The sequence below is a fragment of the Taudactylus pleione genome, unplaced genomic scaffold, assembly GCF_031769625.1.
Source record: "Taudactylus pleione unplaced genomic scaffold, aTauple2 ptg001574l, whole genome shotgun sequence".
Classification (NCBI taxonomy): Eukaryota; Metazoa; Chordata; class Amphibia; order Anura; family Myobatrachidae; genus Taudactylus; species Taudactylus pleione.
In genome coordinates, this window is record NW_028285971.1 from 281,558 (window position 1) to 299,721 (window position 18,164).

Sequence of the window (18,164 nt, forward strand, 5' to 3'; positions counted from 1 at the left end):
TTTTTCCCCATTGATTAAACGTCTGCACCCTGAAGAAGCCACAGTCAACCTGACCCGGCTGTAAAGTACCCCGGTGATCCTGCTAAGAGCAGGAGGCCATCCAGGTACAGGAGCATTGGGATATACTGAACAGAAGAACTGTCAGAAAATCCAAAACGCTGGTAAACCCCTGTGGGGCTGAGAGCAGTCTCAACAGGCAGAGCCCGAAAAATCGTAAGTGCTGTGATACAGCAAACCTCAGTCCATGCTGAGGTAAGGTCTCTGTAAGTACCCGTAGGCACGCGTCCTGTATCTCCAGTGATACCATAAAGTCCCCAGGTTCCAAACATAGTATGATGGAGCATAGGGATTGCCTCCTGAGCCCAGGTAGCTTTAGGAACTGGTTCAGGGAAATGAGACAGAGAATAGGCCAAAGAGGACCATTCAGCCACCGCACCAGAAAGAAAGCAGAACAACCAGTCCCTCGCTGAGAAAGTGGGGATGGCCCAATTAGCTCCGCTTACCGCAACAACTGTATAGCTTTCTGGATTTGTAAGGCCCTGTTCCGAATAAGGGCCTGAGTACCATCACATGGAAATAGGCCGCCTGAGCAAAGAGAGTGCGTACCCTCCTACCCACGTAGCCGCGGCAACTAGACACTAGTACCGGGCAAACTGAGAAAATCGCCATCTCCCAGTGGTAGGCCTGTCTCGTCAGGCTGACGATATATCCGTAGGTTCAGAAGCAGGATCGGCTGGCAGTCCAGGCCTGCTCGGAACTGGATATGTCGGCCCTTGTAAAGGCCGACAGTCTATGAAGAAACAGACCTTTAGGCTGACCCAGAGGACAAAAAGACTTAATAGTCTGAGGCCCTATAGTGAGCATAGCTGAAGGCGGGAAATTTGTACTGCCACTGTCAAGGTCAGGACCCAACAAGATATACCCTATAGATGGTATCTGCACCTCTGCATTCCCAGAGCGCAGCCATAGGGTATTACGGAGGATACCGTCGCAGCCGGAACTCTGAAAGTTAGGAGCTGGTATCCAATATAGGCATGTCCACCTATGACAACTGCATATATTACGAGAGCGACCAAATACATTTGAACCCCAGACGTGTTGGAGGGGAAAAAACATTACAAATGCATCAGCTCAGTATGCAATAGTATTAACCAACCATGCTATCGCCATGGTAGGATGGGTAACAACCCCTGAAAGCGAGTATACTGATTTCAGGCAGAGTTACCACCTACGGATCAGAAGAATCCGACCACGCAGGATAGGATACTTGAGATAGGCTTCCCCCCGTGTAAGAGGGAAAGAGCCCAAAACAGTATCCAGTTCACGGTAGAGCCAAGTGGGAAGTAACCACAGGGCGTCAACCACGCCAATTTGCGTTTCATAGAAAAACGACATCCACCCAGTGTGGCTGTTGTGGTAATCCCTGCAAGGGGCATGACAGACTATTGTGGCACCAGGGGGAATTCATATACTCGAAAAACCCCTGTAGGGAGCGGTAGTCTGTGTCACTGGGGAAGAGTGCAAGAAACTGCGAGATACCCTGAGATGAAAAAGGGGTAGTATGGTGAAGTAACCCCAAGTGAGGTACAACAATGGGGCCCGCCCGGCGATCCGCAATTAAGAGGATCCCGAGAAAACAAACCGCCCAAGGGGGTCGTGAAAGGGGCTGGCACCCGATGACGCCACATACAGAACCCTTTAAGAGTTAAATCCTCCGCACTAACACCTGCAGCACATGGCTTGCAGGATAGTAAAAATGGGTGCAGCATAACGCTCTTGATCAAGCAGCGCTATACTGGTCCTGACTGATACTAAAAATTAGCTGCAGGGACCCATTTTCAGCGTATGCAACACACAGTTCCACTCAAAATATGGCAACGTGCAGCACGCAACAGTATGTGACAAACCTCACAAATATTAACAAGTATATAAATGTGAGGTCTCAGAACCACCCCAAGTACAGCTGTATTAGGGCAGATAAGGAAAGGGATAGATATACACTGACAGGTGAGAGAATACAGACAGTCATCACTAGCATAAGTCACATACAATGCAGATATATACATATATACATAAACATGTCATATAATATACTGCACTATTACACTGCATGCAACTTACCCAGATTCAGTGTCTGGGAAGGCTACAGCGCTGTGTACACTGACCTGATGGTGAGGTAAGCAGGGGGACTGGACTCACTGCCATCTCCAGAGATCTCTGCTGCACCACAGAGAAAATGGCCGCTGGAGACCTCAGAAGAAGCGTGGCCCGCGGAGGAAGCAGCTCAGCGACACCAGACTATAGATACTGAAAGGTGCGCTGAGCTGAGGAGCCGCTGTAACAGGGAAGGCTGTCTCCCCTGGCCGGCTATTAACCCCCGGGACGCCGGCTCCCTGCACCGAACACTAAGTCCCTGGTGGTCTAGTGGACACACGGGGTATGGGGGGCCCGCCGCCACTGCCGGCGCCTCCGGTCTGTCCCCAGAGACCGGAGGCACAGGACTGCATTTCAAATGCGAGGATCACCGCAAGCGGTGATCCGCGACCTTACCTGCTCCCCGTGGATCCGGCAGCAGTCCTGGGCGCCCGCAGAGTCCGGCTAGTACAGACTCTGGGGTCCCGCTGAGATCCCCAGATCTGTACTGGCGTCTCAGCGCCAGCGGGGTGACGGAGCGGCAGCTTAGACGTCCTATGGACAGTCTGACGCTGCCGCTCTGAAGAATCCAAAGGAAAAATAAAAAACTCTGTCCTTTAGAAAAAATAAAGCTTAGGGGCTGCTAATCAGCTCCCCACTGCACTAAACGGTGACCCGACTCCGGCCGGGCACAACTTAAACTGAGGTGCCTCTGGCTTGGGGGTGGGGTTATAGGGAGAGTGGACCCAAGTGCATCCTGGGAGCTAAAAGCTTTAACTGCGTGGTGCCCGGATTTGGTTCCCAACCTATACCCCAAGGTCAACCCTGTGGACCCCCTATGGACCCTGAAGTAGAAATTCTACTATTGGGGTGCGACCACCGGACCCTGGCTGAATCCCCCGCCCCTACTGACCAGGACCAGAGGGGCGAAGGCCTCTCACCTAGTGACAACCTGCGGCACCACAGTAAACAGGGTCTCCTCACCCCTGACAGGTGACCAAGAGACCGCAGCAAAACTCCAACCGGCTTCCAAAGAACTTTCAAAAATTAAAAATAAATTGTGTGCAGTTTAGCAAAATCAGGCTATTCTAACATCCCAGCAGGATGGGGGTTACAGAGGACGGAAAAGACGGGGTCTATATACATTGTAGTACCAGTATGCCCCATTGGGATGAAAGACAAAAGTAATGGTCAGACTGGGATTGTGTTTTGCCTTTCTCAATATCAGCACAGTTAGGACTTATCTTATAGACCTGTATCTTTCTGTCCACCATACTAATAACTACTAGGGATGGCCATCGACCATCGATGATTCATAATCCTCGATGGTTTATGGCCGATGTCAAATGCTTTTGCCATCGATGGGGGAGAACCAGATGTTTTCCCTCCATTGATGTCTAAGCATAACCGACTGTTTTTGTTTTCTTTTACAAGGTGCCTGGGACTCTGAGCATAGCCCCGCCCCCCGGCACACGCAATGCCCGCCCCCAGGTTCTGGTTGGCCCACGGGCCAGTCAGTCACAAAACAGGGATAACCATCGGTTGGTGAAACCATCGATGGTCGTCCATTGAATAGTTTGTAACCATCGATGGTAACACCACCAATGCCATCTCTAGTAACTACTGTAACTGCGGATGGGGCCTGTTGACGTGCAATGCTGTAGGTGGCGAAGGGTTGTTCTAGGCCCGAGAGAGTTGTGATGCTCAGAGATATAAGCTGGGTTAACCATGTTGACATAGTGATTGCCCAGGCAGCAGGCTGGCTCTACCCCAGCTGAATACACTTATACAGAGAAATCAGCGAGTAAGGAAAAAAAATCAAATACAATAAGTGGTTTGTAATAGTCAGACGCACCTTGAACCGTCTCGCCAGGAACTTGTTCTTCATCTCCAGGAAGTTCCCCTTGTTGGTCTCGGATTTAAATGGCTCGTTAATGATAGAAAACGGAGGGTCGTTCTGGAGGTCTTGCCACCGAGCGTAACCGTGTCTACGAGAGGGCTAAGGAGAAAGTGCCGGCAGACTAGAGAGCGCTCTACAGCAAGACGGCAAAACCGAACCAAGCGAGAGAGAGAGAGAGAGAGAGAGAGAGCTCCACATTCATAATCTCGACACCACAATGTCGATATGTTCACAATATTCAGTTCTGAAAATTCTCGAGATGCCGACACAGGTGTAGGCACCGTCGGGAGGGTTAGGCTGTGGGGGGGGGAAGGATGTTAGGCACTATGGACCTCATTCAGAGTCGGTCGAAGCGGCCGCACGGGAAAAGGGGCCGGATATGCAAATGATTCCCTCGTAAGTTGCGTCCCTAAGTTCGGATCGGTAGCTGGCCGACCAAGGGGAGGAAGCGGCCAAAAATTAAAAAAAATACGCCCCCTTCTCGTACGCATTGCACGTCATCTCCGGGCACATAAGGATTAATCGAGACCATCGGGAACCATCGGAACTGGTCGTAGAGCTTAAGGTTGACCATACCCTCTCTTAAGCTCTACGATCAGGTCAGTGTACAAACCTCCCATGTCACGTGTGCCATGACACTACTTTGTTAATTATGCACTCCCATAATCCGTATGCACTCCCATAAAACGCATAATTAGGCACGCCTGCGTTCGGATCTCCACTCCCCCGTTTTCAAGCACCTTCCCCTGGTTACCACCCACAAACACCTCATCCTGTCACTCAAACTACCGACCTGACTGTGTTCAAGGAGAGAGAAATTTCTGATCGCAGCGGCTAGTTTGCGCACGCGCATTGCGAACTTTACGCATGCGCAGTATAGCGAACATCGGTGGCGTACGACCGTGCGGCCGCTTCGACCGACTCTGAATGAGGTCCTATGAGGAGTGTTAGGGGTAGGGGATTTGGGATAGGGGGACTGTACTCATTGGAAAGCCGCTTATCAGACGTCTGCGACGAAACTGGTTATCACATGACCGTCAGAAACCAGAAGACAACTCTGGAGATGCCGCTAGGTGCAGGTAAGACGCAACCGGATACAAAAAAAACAAAACGCTTCATTAGACTGTTTTGATTTACTTGATATGTGACACTATATATTTGTGCCGGTCTGAGCCTGTATAAAAAGCACAACGGAACTGGGCGTGAAAAAAAAGGCGTGGCCGCTGCTTCGTAGCTCTTTGTATACAGACTCTGATTAGCGGCAAAAACGGCCGTTTTTCGCAAAAAAAAAAACTGCGAAACTTTCACCAAAAATCAGGCGAAAACGGCAACAGGCGAACAAAAACTGGAGTAAAGTTTTCTCCATCCCAGACCAGGAGAGAAAAAAATACAAAATCCCTATTTTTGGCTAAAAATGTGGGGATTTCTTTCAGAACCCTTTGGACTCCCCCTAATGATAAATTACCGTCATTTTTTTTTCTCGTAAGTTGCGTACTTTGGCGAAAAACGACCGCGCAAATTTTGGGCAAAAAAAATATATATATCGTTAAAAAAAGATGGAAAGCTTTTTTTTTTCTTCCAGGAAATTACTGTTCCACGTAAATTGGGGGTACGTTAAAATAGGTGCAAGTATATTTTTGTGTCGTAAAAACGCAATTTTAAACACCGTTAATAAAAACACCTGCTGCGACCGCGTTCGATGTTTAAAACACTTGACGTATCCATACCGCCCCCCGAAAAATCAGACCCAATACGTTAAAACCATTTTCAACTATTTTTTTTGGCCCAAAATTTGCACGGTCGCTTTTCGACACAGTACGCAACTTACAAAAAGTTTTTCCGGTAATTTATCATTGGGGGGGTGATATCCAAAGGGTTCTGAAAGAAATCCTCACATTTTTAGCCAAAAATAGGAATTTTGTGTTTTGTTTTTTTCTCCTGGTCTGGGATGGAGAAAACTTTTCTTCAGTTTGTTTTTTTCGCCTGTTGCCTTTCTGCGCCCGTTTTTTGGGAACTAAAATTTTGCCGTCTTTTTGGCGAAAAACGGGCGGTTTCGCCAATGCCAGAAAAAAGTCAGGTTTCGTTGCTAATTGAATACGGCCCTCAGGTTTTGTCACATAGGACTGCGACTAGGATGCTTTTTCAAGCGAAAATGACGAACAGCGCAAGCACAGATGCACAAGACCTGGCGCGGCGAGAAGAGCTGTTTGGCGCGACTGCAGTAATAGTGTATGAGGATACAACTGTATATAATTACATTTCACCTGTTATGTTTTCTCTGTGTAATAATACTGACGTCTTTATGGCCTTTCTGCATGTTTTAGTCCGATCAATCGTTTTCTTTTCGGCCAAAACTGACAATTAATTTTTTTGTGTGGACAATCATCAGTAAAAATCGGATCCTGAACGATCCGGCACGTGATTGGTCATTCTCGCTTGAAAAATCACACTGGTAAAAGACCAATTCGACAGAAGCAATCAGGGTTCAAGCTGGCATCGCGACGCTCCCATCGCCCATGGAAGACTGGTCCAGTGGCGGAACTCCCGGAGACAATGGAGTTATTTGCCAGCGGGCGCCAGCCCTGAAGGGGGCACCTGGCTCCATTGTCCCCGGGAGCTGCATGGAGAAGGAGCGCCGTTGATCAGCGCTCCATCTCCATCTCCCCCTGTACCCTCCATTTGCCGGGCGCCGCTGAGTGTGTTACCAGCGGGCGCCTGGCTCCTATTCAAACCCCCGGCGGTAGCCGGAGGACGGAGCTCCCTCCGTCTTCCGGGTCCCGCAGTGTACTATGGGAGTGACGTCATAACATCACTCCCATAGTGCCGAGGAGCAGACACCAGGGATGGACAGTAGCAGCACAGGAGTGGGGATAAAGGCAAGTGTTTGTTTTTTTTTGTGTGTGCGCGCGCGGTGGGGGCAACTACAGGGGCCTCACTACTGGGGGCAACTACAGGGGCCTCACTACTGGGGGCAACTACAGTGGCTCACTACTGGGGGCAACTACAGGGGCCATCACTACTGGGGGCAACTACAGGGGCCATCACTACTGGGGGCAACTACAGGGGCCTCACTACTGGGGGCAACTACAGGGGCCATCACTACTGGGGGCAACTACAGGGGCCTCACTACTGGGGGCAACTACAGGGGCCATCACTACTGGGGGCAACTACAGGGGAATCACTACTGGGGGCAACTACAAGGGGAATCACTACTGGGGGCAACTACAAGGGGAATCACTACTGGGGGCAACTACAAGGGGAATCACTACTGGGGGCAACTACAAGGGGCTCACTACTGGGGGCAATTACCGGGGGCTCACTACTGGATGTACTGCATAGGGGGACCATTAATGGGGAGCACTACATAGGCAGACCACTACTGGGGGCATTATATAATAGGGACTGCATAAGGGGGGCGGCAGCAGCTGGGGCTGGTACATTTTACTTTGGGGGGGGGGGCACCAACATTTATCTTGCCTCCGGGCACCTGGGATGAAGTTACGCCACTGGACTGGTCTCAATTCAGACGAGCGGTCAGCACGTTGCCAGCTGGAGCAAGAAGAGGGGCGCTGCTCACGGGACGCCGGGTAAGTCGGGAAGACTTCTTCTGTCTCACCGTAAAAAAACAAGAGATATGGTAAGAACTTACCTTTGTTATCTCTGTTTCTACGAAGTCCATAGGGTCCACAGGGTTGACCTTGGGGTTATAGCTGGAACAGGATCCATGGGCACCACACAGTTAAGCTTTTAGCTCCCAGGATGCACTTGGGTCCTCCTCTATACCCCGCCCCCGAGCCACAGGCACCCCAGTTGGTAAGCAGCCTAGGCCGGAGGAGAATATGGAACAGAGAGAAGGAAGACTGGAACACACAAGAAACCATACTCACAGCAATAGGAGACGGAAAACCGGTGACCAGCCACACAGCCCATTTGAAGCCAGGTGCGTCAGGGCGGGCGCCCTGTGGACCCTATGGACTTCGTAGAAACAGAGATAACAAAGGTAAGTTCTTACCATATCTCTTGTTTTCTACTTCAGGGTCCATAGGGGGTCCACAGGGTTGACCTTGGGGATGTCCCAAAGCAGTTCAACTAAGGGCGGGGACGCTCCTGTGCTGAAAGGAGTACCCGGCGCCCAAAGGATGCATCCTGAGAGGCAAAGGTGTCAAACGCATAGAACCTCAAAAACGTTTGAATTGAAGACCAAGTGGCCGCCCTACACAGCTGAACAGCAGAAGCGCCACGTCTAGCAGCCCAAGAGGGACCCACAGAACGAGTGGAATGAGCCTTAACAGAGGCTGGCACAGGTAAGCCCTCCTGTGCATAAGCCTCACAAATAACGGAACGAAGCCAACGGGCTAACGTTTGTTTGTTGGCAGGCCAACCCCTCTTGTGAAAACCAAAGAGGATAAACAAGGAATCAGACTTCCTAACCGAAGCCGTCCGGTCTACATAAATTCTAAGCGCCCGGACCACATCTAAGGAAGTCTCACCAGCTGAAAGATCAGGGGACTGAAAAGCTGGCACAACAAGTTCCTGATTAATATGGAACTTCGAGACCACTTTGGGCAAAAACTCAGGACGAGTGCGGAGCACCGCTCTGTCCTGGTGAAAAATTAGGAAAGGAGGGCGACAGGAAAGCGCCCCCAATTCAGACACCCTCCTGGCCGAAGCAATTGCCAGGAGAAAAACCGTCTTAAATGTCAGCCACTTGAGCTCCACCGCCTCAAGAGGCTCAAACGGAGGACCCTGCAGGACCCGTAGCACCACCGCCAAGTCCCAAGGAGCCACCGGAGGCACAAAGGGAGGCTGGATCCTGATAACACCTTGGAAAAAGGTGTGAACGTCTGGTAGTATTGCAATCCGCCGTTGAAACCACACGGACAAGGCGGACACATGAACCTTCAGAGATGCAAGGCGTAAGCCGAGATCCAATCCTGACTGAAGAAATTCCAAGATCCTAGAAACTCGGAACACCTGAGGATCATAAAGTCTGGACTCACACCACTGAAAGTAAGTGTGCCACACTCTGTGATAAATCCGTGCTGAAGCAGGCTTGCGTGCCCTGAGCATCGTACCAATAACCGAACTGGAGAAGCCCCGAGACCTCAAGACAGCTGTCTCAAGAGCCACGCCGTCAAAGACAGCCGACCCAGATCCGGGTAAAGGCAGGGCCCCTGAGACAACAGGTCCCGACGTTGAGGAAGAAGGTACGGAACGTCGATGGAGAGGCTCCTCAGATCGGAGTACCAAGGACGTCTGGGCCAGGCCGGAGCTACCAGCACGAGCATGCCGCCGTCCTGCTTGAATTTCCGCAGAACCCGAGGAAGCAGGGATATCGGAGGAAACAGATACGCCAGGTGAAACGTCCATGTCAGCGACAGCGCGTCCACCAGACTTGCACCTGCGTCTCTTGTCCTTGACCCGTAAACGGGCAACTTGTGATTGTGACGGGAGGCCATCAAGTCCAGCTCCGGCAGTCCCCACCTGTCCACGAGTAGCTGAAACACCTCTGGGTGAAGCGACCATTCCCCGGGATGCACGTCGTGACGGCTGAGGAAGTCCGCCTCCCAATTGAGGACTCCGGGGATGAAGACCGCCGAGATCACTGGAATGTGACCCTCCGCCCAAGACAGGATACGAGACACCTCCGACATCGCTGCCTGACTGCGAGTTCCGCCTTGGTGATTGATATACGCCACCGTGGTGGCGTTGTCGGACTGCACCTGTACCGCCCTTCCGTGAAGAGCGGGGCCGGACGACTGCAGGGCCTTGTATACTGCCCGCAGTTCCAGGATGTTGATGGGGAGAAGTGCTTCTTCCGCTGACCAACGACCCTGAAGCGACAAAGAGCCGGTCACTGCCCCCCAACCCCGGAGACTGGCATCCGTCGTGAGCAGGACCCAGTCCGGGACCCAAAATGGGCGCCCCTCGACCAGATGAGCTGTCTGAAGCCACCAAGCCAAAGATAGCCGAACGTCCGGAGACAACACCAGCACCTGAGAGCGGATCCGGTGAGGTAACCCGTTCCATTCTGATAGAATCAGCCCCTGCAGGGGCCGGGAATGGAACTGGGCAAATTCCACCATGTCGAATGTCGACACCATGGACCCCAGAACTCTCATAGCCGAATGGACCGACAGGCGGCAACGGCTCAGGCAACTGCGTATCCGCAGCTGTAGTGAGGCGACCTTCTCCGGAGTCAGGAAGATCCTTTGCTGACGCGAATCCAGCAGGGCTCCCAAATGAACCATCCGCTGTGATGGAATCAGGGAGGACTTTTTCCAATTTATCCACCACCCGTGTGCTTGCAGGCAAGCGATCGTCAGGTGGAGATGTTGAAGCAGTACCTCCGGGGAGCTCGCCAGCAACAGGAGGTCGTCCAGGTACGGCAGCAGCCGTACATTCTGGTTCCGAAGATGTGCGGCCATGACCGCCATAATCTTCGTGAACACCCTCGGTGCCGTGGAGAGACCAAAGGGTAGCGCCCGGAACTGATAGTGGTGTTGAAGGATAGCGAACCTCAGATACCGCTGGTGTGAAGATGCTATCGGAACATGGAGGTAGGCGTCCTGGATGTCCAGGGACACCATGTAATCCCCCGGTTCCATCGCCAGAATGATGGAACGTAACGTTTCCATCCTGAACTTGGGAACTCTGAGGAATTTGTTCAGAGACTTCAAGTTGAGGATAGGGCGATGAGAACCATTGGGTTTCTGCACCAGAAACAGAGACGAATAATACCCCGTCCCTCGTTGTGATAGAGGAACGGGAACAATGACCCCTGCTTTCAGCAAGGACTCTATAGCCTCCTGAACCTGTAACGCCTTGGTCTTGTCCTGAGAAGGACTTGTGCAGAAAAACTGGTGGGGTGGTCTGTGCCGAAAAGACAGGGCGTACCCCTGGGAGACCACTTCTCGAACCCAGGCATCCGTGGTGGTATTGTGCCAGCACTGGGCAAATAGAAGAAGTCGGCCTCCCACTCTGAGGTCCCCCAGAGGGAGGCCCGTCCCATCAGGCCGCAGGTTTATCTTCCTGCTTGGAAGAAGGCCGCCGAGCACTCCAGGCTTGCTTCTTGGGTTTAGAGGCCGTCTTACTCGCAGACTGTCTCGGGAAGGACTGACCTTTCGCCTTACCCTGAACCCGAAAGGAACGAAAAGCCGAACTCCGAACCTTAGCAGGCAGTGCCGCCGAAGGGAGGAAGGCCGACTTGGATTTAGCCAGGGTGTCCACTATTTTGTCCAAGTCCGGACCAAATAGTAATTCCCCATTGAAAGGTAAGGCCTCCAGACCTTTCTTTGAATCAGAGTCCGCTCTCCAGGACCGCAACCATAAGGATCGGCGGGCAGACACCGCTGCAGCCGATACCCGCGAGGTCAGCAGACTAGCATCTAAAGAAGCTTCTCCAATGTAAGAAGCGGCGTCCCTCATTTGTCCCAACAACGCCCGCTGGACATCCGGAGCGTCGTCCGGGAAGGTATCTTCCAATGCATTGGCCCACCCCTCAATGGCCTTGGCCACCCAGGAAATGGCCATGGACGGTCGGGCCACCGCCCCGGAGAGGGAGTAAATAGACTTTAAGCAAGTCTCAACTTTCCTGTCCGTGGGATCCTTCAGCGAGGATATCGACGGTAATGGTAAGGTGGCGCCCCGAGTTAAACGGGTGACATGGGAATCCACCGCCGGTGGAGTTTCCCATTTTTTACAATGTGCCTCAGGGAAGGGGTAATTAGAAGCCAACCGCTTCTGAGGAAGGAATCTCTTACTGGGCGCCTGCCAAGCTACCGCCATATGATCCGTCAACTGATCAGACAGGGGAAACACCGCAGAAGCCACCTTAGTTTTTTTGAAACTAGGAAACTTCGACCTAGGAACCGGTGCCTCATCCTCTATAAGAAGAATAGCTCGCACCGCCCTAACTAGTGCTCGCACATTAATGGACGACTTGGTATCCATTTCCTGGACCGAGGCGTCCGAGTCAGTGTCATCAGGGACCTCCCCATCATCTGAGGAACCCTCTGAGTCCGATACCTGAGCAGCCCGTGCCATGAGCGGGCGTTTAGAAATCCTAGAAGGCATGTCAGTCTGCAACATTGACTGAAAAGCCGAGGAAGCGGCCGCCAAATTTTGCACGGAGTTGGAGAGCACATCCACCCATGGTGGAGGCGTCGCCATAGGGGCCTGAAAAGGTACCACAGGCTGCTGCGGCACAGGGGAAGCCTGTATATACATAGGCAACCCCCCAAAGGGACCAACTGATTGAGACCCAGGAGGACTCCGCAATAACTGCGGGACACCCGGGGAATGGGGGATGGTCGGCTGGGGCACCGCCCTAGTAGGGAGAGCAGTCGGGACCGACAGACGGTCCGCAATAGACACCAGCACTTGAGAAAACATCGCCCACGGTGGTTCCTGCGCCAGAGAAGGTCTGGATGGGCCAGGAGCCACCTGGCATCGACTACACAGGCCATCCTGTGACAAATCCTCCCTATCTACTCCTGCAGAACAGCGTCCGCAGGAGGCCAACACCGGAGCCACTGAGCGCTCAACCTCCTCGTCTGACATGACAGAATATATTATATATCTGGCACCAGGGTAGAAGTAAAACGCACTCACCGGTGTGCTGAACAACAGCCCACAATATGGCACTGAGTAGCACACAACTGTATGTGACGGACCTCACAAATACGTGATCTATATAAGTGAGGTCAGTAGAAACGCCCCTCCCCCACACACCTGCAGGGCTTGTAGGAGAAGTAAAGGGATAGGTATAAGCTGACAGTAAGCGGAAAATAAGCACAGACAGGCAGCACTAGCAAAAAGTCACATACCATGCAGGAAGATATACTCACTGCACCTTTACACTACAATCAACCTGCCCAGATTCAGTGTCTGGGAGGGCTATAGTGCTGTGTACGCTGTCCTTAATCAGGGGAGAGGTACACAGGGGGACCGGTCCGCGTGCTCCCTGAGATCTGCGCTGCCACTGGGAAAATGGCCGCTGGAGACCTCAGAGGAGGAGTGGCCGAGGAATCTGCAGCTCAGCGACGCCAGACTGCGTGCTGAAAGGCGCGCTGAGCTGAGGGGAGGAGCCGCTGACAGGGAAGGCTTCCTCCCCTGGCTGGCCATTAACCCCAGGGATGCTGGCTTCCCGCTTGCCGGTTATCCCTGGTGGTCTAGTGGTCCCACGGGTTATGGGGGGGGGCCCGCCGCCACTGCCAGCAGCCTCCGGTCTGTCCCCCGGACCGGAGGCTAAAGGACTGCATTTAAGGCATTCCGCGCGCCGCCGCTAGCCAGCGACGCGCGGCTTACCTGAATCCCCGGCGACTCCGGCAGCAGTCCTGGGAGGTAGACAGAGTCCGGCTAGTACGGACTCTGCCCTCCCGCCGCGATCCCCAGATCAGTACTGGCGTCGCGGCGCCAGTCGGGGATCAGAGCGGCAGCGTGGGCGTCTGTACAGACAGCCCTTCGCTGCCGTCTGTAGTAAAAATAGATTAAAAATAAATAAAATTTAACTTAAAATAAAAGCTTTTGGGGGCTGCTCCTGCAGCCCCTCTGCGCGGTGACCGACTCCGGCCGGGCACCAGCTTACACTGGGGTGCCTGTGGCTCGGGGGCGGGGTATAGAGGAGGACCCAAGTGCATCCTGGGAGCTAAAAGCTTAACTGTGTGGTGCCCATGGATCCTGTTCCAGCTATAACCCCAAGGTCAACCCTGTGGACCCCCTATGGACCCTGAAGTAGAACGATAAGTACTGTCACGATGTGTAAATAAATAAAGCAAGGATACACCACAACTCCGGCCAGCAGCCAGTAATCGTGCCGGCGGTGCCAGATCTCGTTCAGCCGGCCGGAGCAGGTGGCTGCTCGCTCTTCATTCTGCCACAAGGTGTGAAGTTCTGAAGGCAGGAAAAGGGCAGATGTTTAATAGCCCCCTCATCTGGACCCCGCCCTTGCGTACCCTCCTCTTACCTGTGAAGCCCCCATCTGCGATATTAAACATGAACCGAGGTCTCTCCGGCCGGATCTCCTCCTTCCTCCCGTTGCTGTTCCTCAGCTCCTCTCGCTGTTGGCTGGTGGGCTTCGTGTCCTTCAGCGCCTCCCTCTCAGATTTCACCTCCTCGGACCCTGAGGGTTAGGAACACATTTTGTGGATCTCCACCCAGTAACTTGTGATAGACGTTTCCATCAAAGAGGCACTTAATGGGCACAGAACCAGTGAGGAACACTTACCCCTGGTTGTCTCTCCCTGCCCCGTGTCCGGCCTCTCTGCTGCTGCTGCCAGGTCCTTCTCTGTGGCCCCATCTTGTGGCTTCTCAGCCTGAGGAGCTGCAGGACAACACACGGTTACACATTAAAAAGATCGAACACCGTTCCATACACTGAGAGGACACTGGAGAGGTGAGATACACGTAACACTGTGTAGCGGAACGCTGACACTATCTCAGACGTGAACCAGCTTGTGTGCACGCACCATTCTTCTCTTCCATGACTGGGGTTTGTTTCCCCGCCTCCGGCCTCCCTGGGTGCAAATCTGGGGTCTCTACGGTTTGTTTCTCATCACTCTTCTCTGGAACAGCGTTGGCAGGCGGGCTCGCTGCATCCTGAGGGCTCTGGGTCTAGAGAATGGATACACGGATATAGGTGATATATCGGCCGCGATGTTTCAGCTACGCTACGTCTTTCACCTGATCTAGTGGACAAGCCTTGGAATATCCACTTACTAGCAATAGTTGGAGGTATAGGCATTGGGGGGGGTATGTAGAGAGAGAGAGAGAGAGAGAGGGGCGTCAAGAGAGAGTGAGAGAGTTAGACAGAGAGGCGAGAGAGAGAGAAGGATAGAAGACATAGACAAGGAAGAAGGAAAGAGAGGGGAGGTAGGTAGAAAGATTGGGGAAATACAGAGATTAGGGACAGAGGTAGGTTAGAGAGACTTACAGTATTACATGACACAGTACATCATAGTTTCTCAAATAGAGCCCTAACAGTGCATGTTTTCCAGATTATCTAGCAAGAGCACAGATGTGTTAACTGACTAACACAATAAGCTCCACAGGTGGTACTAGTTATTCCTGAGGATACCTTGAAAACACGCCCTGTTAGGGTCCCATGAGGAATGAGTTTGAGACAGAGGGCCTGATTCAGACCCGCTCGCGAGCGCTCGCAAGCGGGTCGATGTTGGCCCAGTGCGCATGCGCACGATGGAGGCGGCTCCATCGTGCGCATGCGCGAGACCCGGATAGCGACGGGCAAGCCGTCGCTCCAGGTCTCGCTATAAAGGGGGCGTGCTGTCGATGTTGAGTGACAACACGCCCCCTTTGGTGGGCGGGCCGGGGTGTGGCTGCCCAGACGGAGGCGTTCCCTACCGTCTAGTGCCGGCCCCACTGACATCACAAGTGATGTCAGTGGAGAGATTCCGGCTCTGTCAGAGCCAAAAGCACTCTTGGGCTTGTGGCAACGAGACCCTACCGCAAGGGTCTCGTCGCAAGCCCGATGGTCGCGATGGTCTTGACCATCGCGACAATCATCCTGGCCGCTCGCACTAGCTGTGGTCGGTCAGGAGGCCGCTGTAAAAATACAATAGGCGGGCACTGATTCAGAGCGAGCGCTCTGAAAGAGCATCCGGCTCTGAATCAGGCCCTCACTGCAGCAGGTCATTAACAGCCTGGAATAACATCTTCTGTGGTGGGGCTCGGCCAAATGACATCCCCCATCCTCTCGTCCCTTCCAGCTCCGCAGATATAAAAGTGCCATCCTGCTGCGGTACCCGGGTACATGGCGTGGTCTTACCCTCACACTCGCTGCGTGTTCCCCCTCCATCTTCTCTGTTCCTTTCACCTCCTTCTCCCTCTCTTCTTTGCCCTCCGTCTCCTCTTTATCCACAGGGGTCCCCCCATTCTCTGCCCTCTCGCTTGGGGCTGGAGTGGCTAGAAAACAAGAAAACACAAAGTATGAGAAATGAGTCTAATTTACTGTCCCTTTATAACATCCCCCCCACAGCGCCCATAATACTGCAATGCACACATGCAATATAACCCAACTAATTCCGTCCTAGGCACACAGTATTACTGACAGATCAGGAATCAGTTTCCCAGTCGAGAAACAAGAAGATTCTTATAGTCCATTGGGGGACGCGGGAGACGTCGGAGTGGAGAGAGTGGGTCCAGGAGTTGTCCATTAGGGGGACACTGGAAGCTGTCCCTAATGGAGGGTGGGCTCAGAGATATGGTGCACAGTGCCTTTCACCCAAATCTAGCATCTTCGGATGCAGTAGTAGAAGTATAATTTTGCTCAGCAGAGGTCCAGAGCGGCACCACCCAAAAGGCTGACAACCATCTGGTGGAATGCGCCCTCATCTGATCGGAAATGGTCAACTCTGGAGACAAGGAACTCACCTGGAAGATCTTCCTAGAACAGCTGTTGGAAGAGGAACCCCTTAAACTCTTGGAAGTTTGATCAAACTCTTGGAAGTTTGATCAAGCCGACCTATGGATAAGGAGCCAGTCACAGTCCTTGCCCAGGCTGGTTCTGCCACCTCAGATGCAGTACCCTCTCTGGCACGGGCAACACCTTATTCCCCAGGCTTTGCAAAACACCAAATTGTGCCCCCCGGAATTGAGATTGGCAGTTCCACCAGGTAGCTACCCACGGCAGGAGTATCACGTTAGCCTTTTGCCCCTTGACATGACATGCCAGACAGGCAAGTGGCCACAGGACAATAGCTGAGCAATCAGAGAAAGGAAAGTGAGCAGGCAAGTCAGCCCACAGGGCCCAGGAAATCCTGAAAGAAATAATCTTTCGGAAACCCCACCCCAAAACTTGGTACCTCATCACTGCAGACGTGGTACAGACGGGGGAGTGCCGGAGACCCTAAAATGACTGCTGCTTCTAGAGTGCCTTTGCAGACACGGTGTGGGAGCCTGCCAGGGAGAAGGTGCACCTCCCTCATGGTCCAGTCCTAAGATGGCAGCTATCACTAAGGATGGCCCCCTTCAGCCACTTTAGTCCCCTACTGCTTCACCTGACCACCGTGGGGACTGTACTACTAAATGTATACAGACCCCCTGGTCCTGGAGCCCCCTCCCCCTCAGTGGCCTCTCCCACGTTGCTGGCGGGCAGTCTCTGAATGGGAGCCTGGTCACTACAAGCCCCAGCACTACCAGGGCACTGGAGTAAAACGGAGGTGCCTGCATGCAGGTGTATAGAGGGGGAGGAGCTACAGAACTGTTTAAGGTTTAAAGTGTCCGAACTTCTGGATCCACTCTCTATACCCCAAAGTCTCCAGCGTTCCCACGATTGGATTATAGGTGTCCGACATACACAGACCTGGACTTCATTTAAAGCTTGTGATGAACATGAACGGCTGCGCTCGAGTATCGTGCTCACACGTAACTGGCCGATAAGCCCTCACGTCTGCCGAGGTGGGGCTTACCCACGTGTTAGTAGCGCCCTGATAGAGATCCAATCACAACCCTAATTTGTGTTTTTCTATCCCTGGTTATCACAGTCCCACCTACCTGGTTTGGATGTGCAGGGGGTATTGGTGAGGCTGGGATCAGGAGTGGTCGTACTGGTCTTCACAGTGGGTGAAGATGCCCGCGATGAAAGCTTGGAGTCTAGGCTGGGGTCTGGCATTAGCTCGGGCATACTCCATCGCCCATTGATGTGCTCAAACTCCTGCACCTGGAAGGAGGGAACAGACCGGCCGATGCCTTAGATCAGGAACAACCTCATTGGGGGAGACAAAGGGAACATGAAAAGGATAACCGGTCCCTAGGCCTGGACGAGGTCCGACTGTCATGGTGCTAAGAAACTACAAGTCCCAGCATGTACAGGGAGCGTTAATACATATGGCTGATGATGGGATGGTTTTGGTTTCAATAGGACAGAGGTAGAGAATTTAAGTGAGGGAGTTACTTGAGTTTCGCTCTGTGGGCATAATGTAGTTTGTGGGTGGATAAAAGGACTCAGAACCCCGAGCTCTCATGACTGAGGGCCGTATTCAATTAGCGGCGAAAACTGACATTGTTTTCGAAAAAAAAAAATATGCAAAATACCTATTTTTGGATAAAAATGTAGGGACGACTGCGCAAATTTAGCAAAAAAAATTTTTTTAAAAAAAAGAAAGTAAGCAAT

General features: G+C 52.6%; 1 protein-coding gene across 2 annotated transcripts in view; it reads right to left on the reverse strand.

The window, feature by feature from the left end:
- Positions 1 to 18,164, reverse strand: part of CHD3 (chromodomain helicase DNA binding protein 3) — a 78,547-nt gene that overhangs the window by 12,253 nt on the left and 48,130 nt on the right. For both annotated transcript variants that reach the window (XM_088464088.1, XM_088464087.1), the window contains exons 30-36: positions 17,546 to 17,711; positions 15,819 to 15,955; positions 14,503 to 14,647; positions 14,262 to 14,357; positions 14,001 to 14,156; positions 13,819 to 13,927; positions 3,989 to 4,121 (exon numbers count right to left, since the gene is read on the reverse strand). In XM_088464088.1, the coding sequence (XP_088320214.1) occupies positions 3,989 to 4,121; positions 13,819 to 13,927; positions 14,001 to 14,156; positions 14,262 to 14,357; positions 14,503 to 14,647; positions 15,819 to 15,955; positions 17,546 to 17,711 (942 nt within the window). The remainder of the gene's footprint in view (positions 1 to 3,988; positions 4,122 to 13,818; positions 13,928 to 14,000; positions 14,157 to 14,261; positions 14,358 to 14,502; positions 14,648 to 15,818; positions 15,956 to 17,545; positions 17,712 to 18,164) is intronic.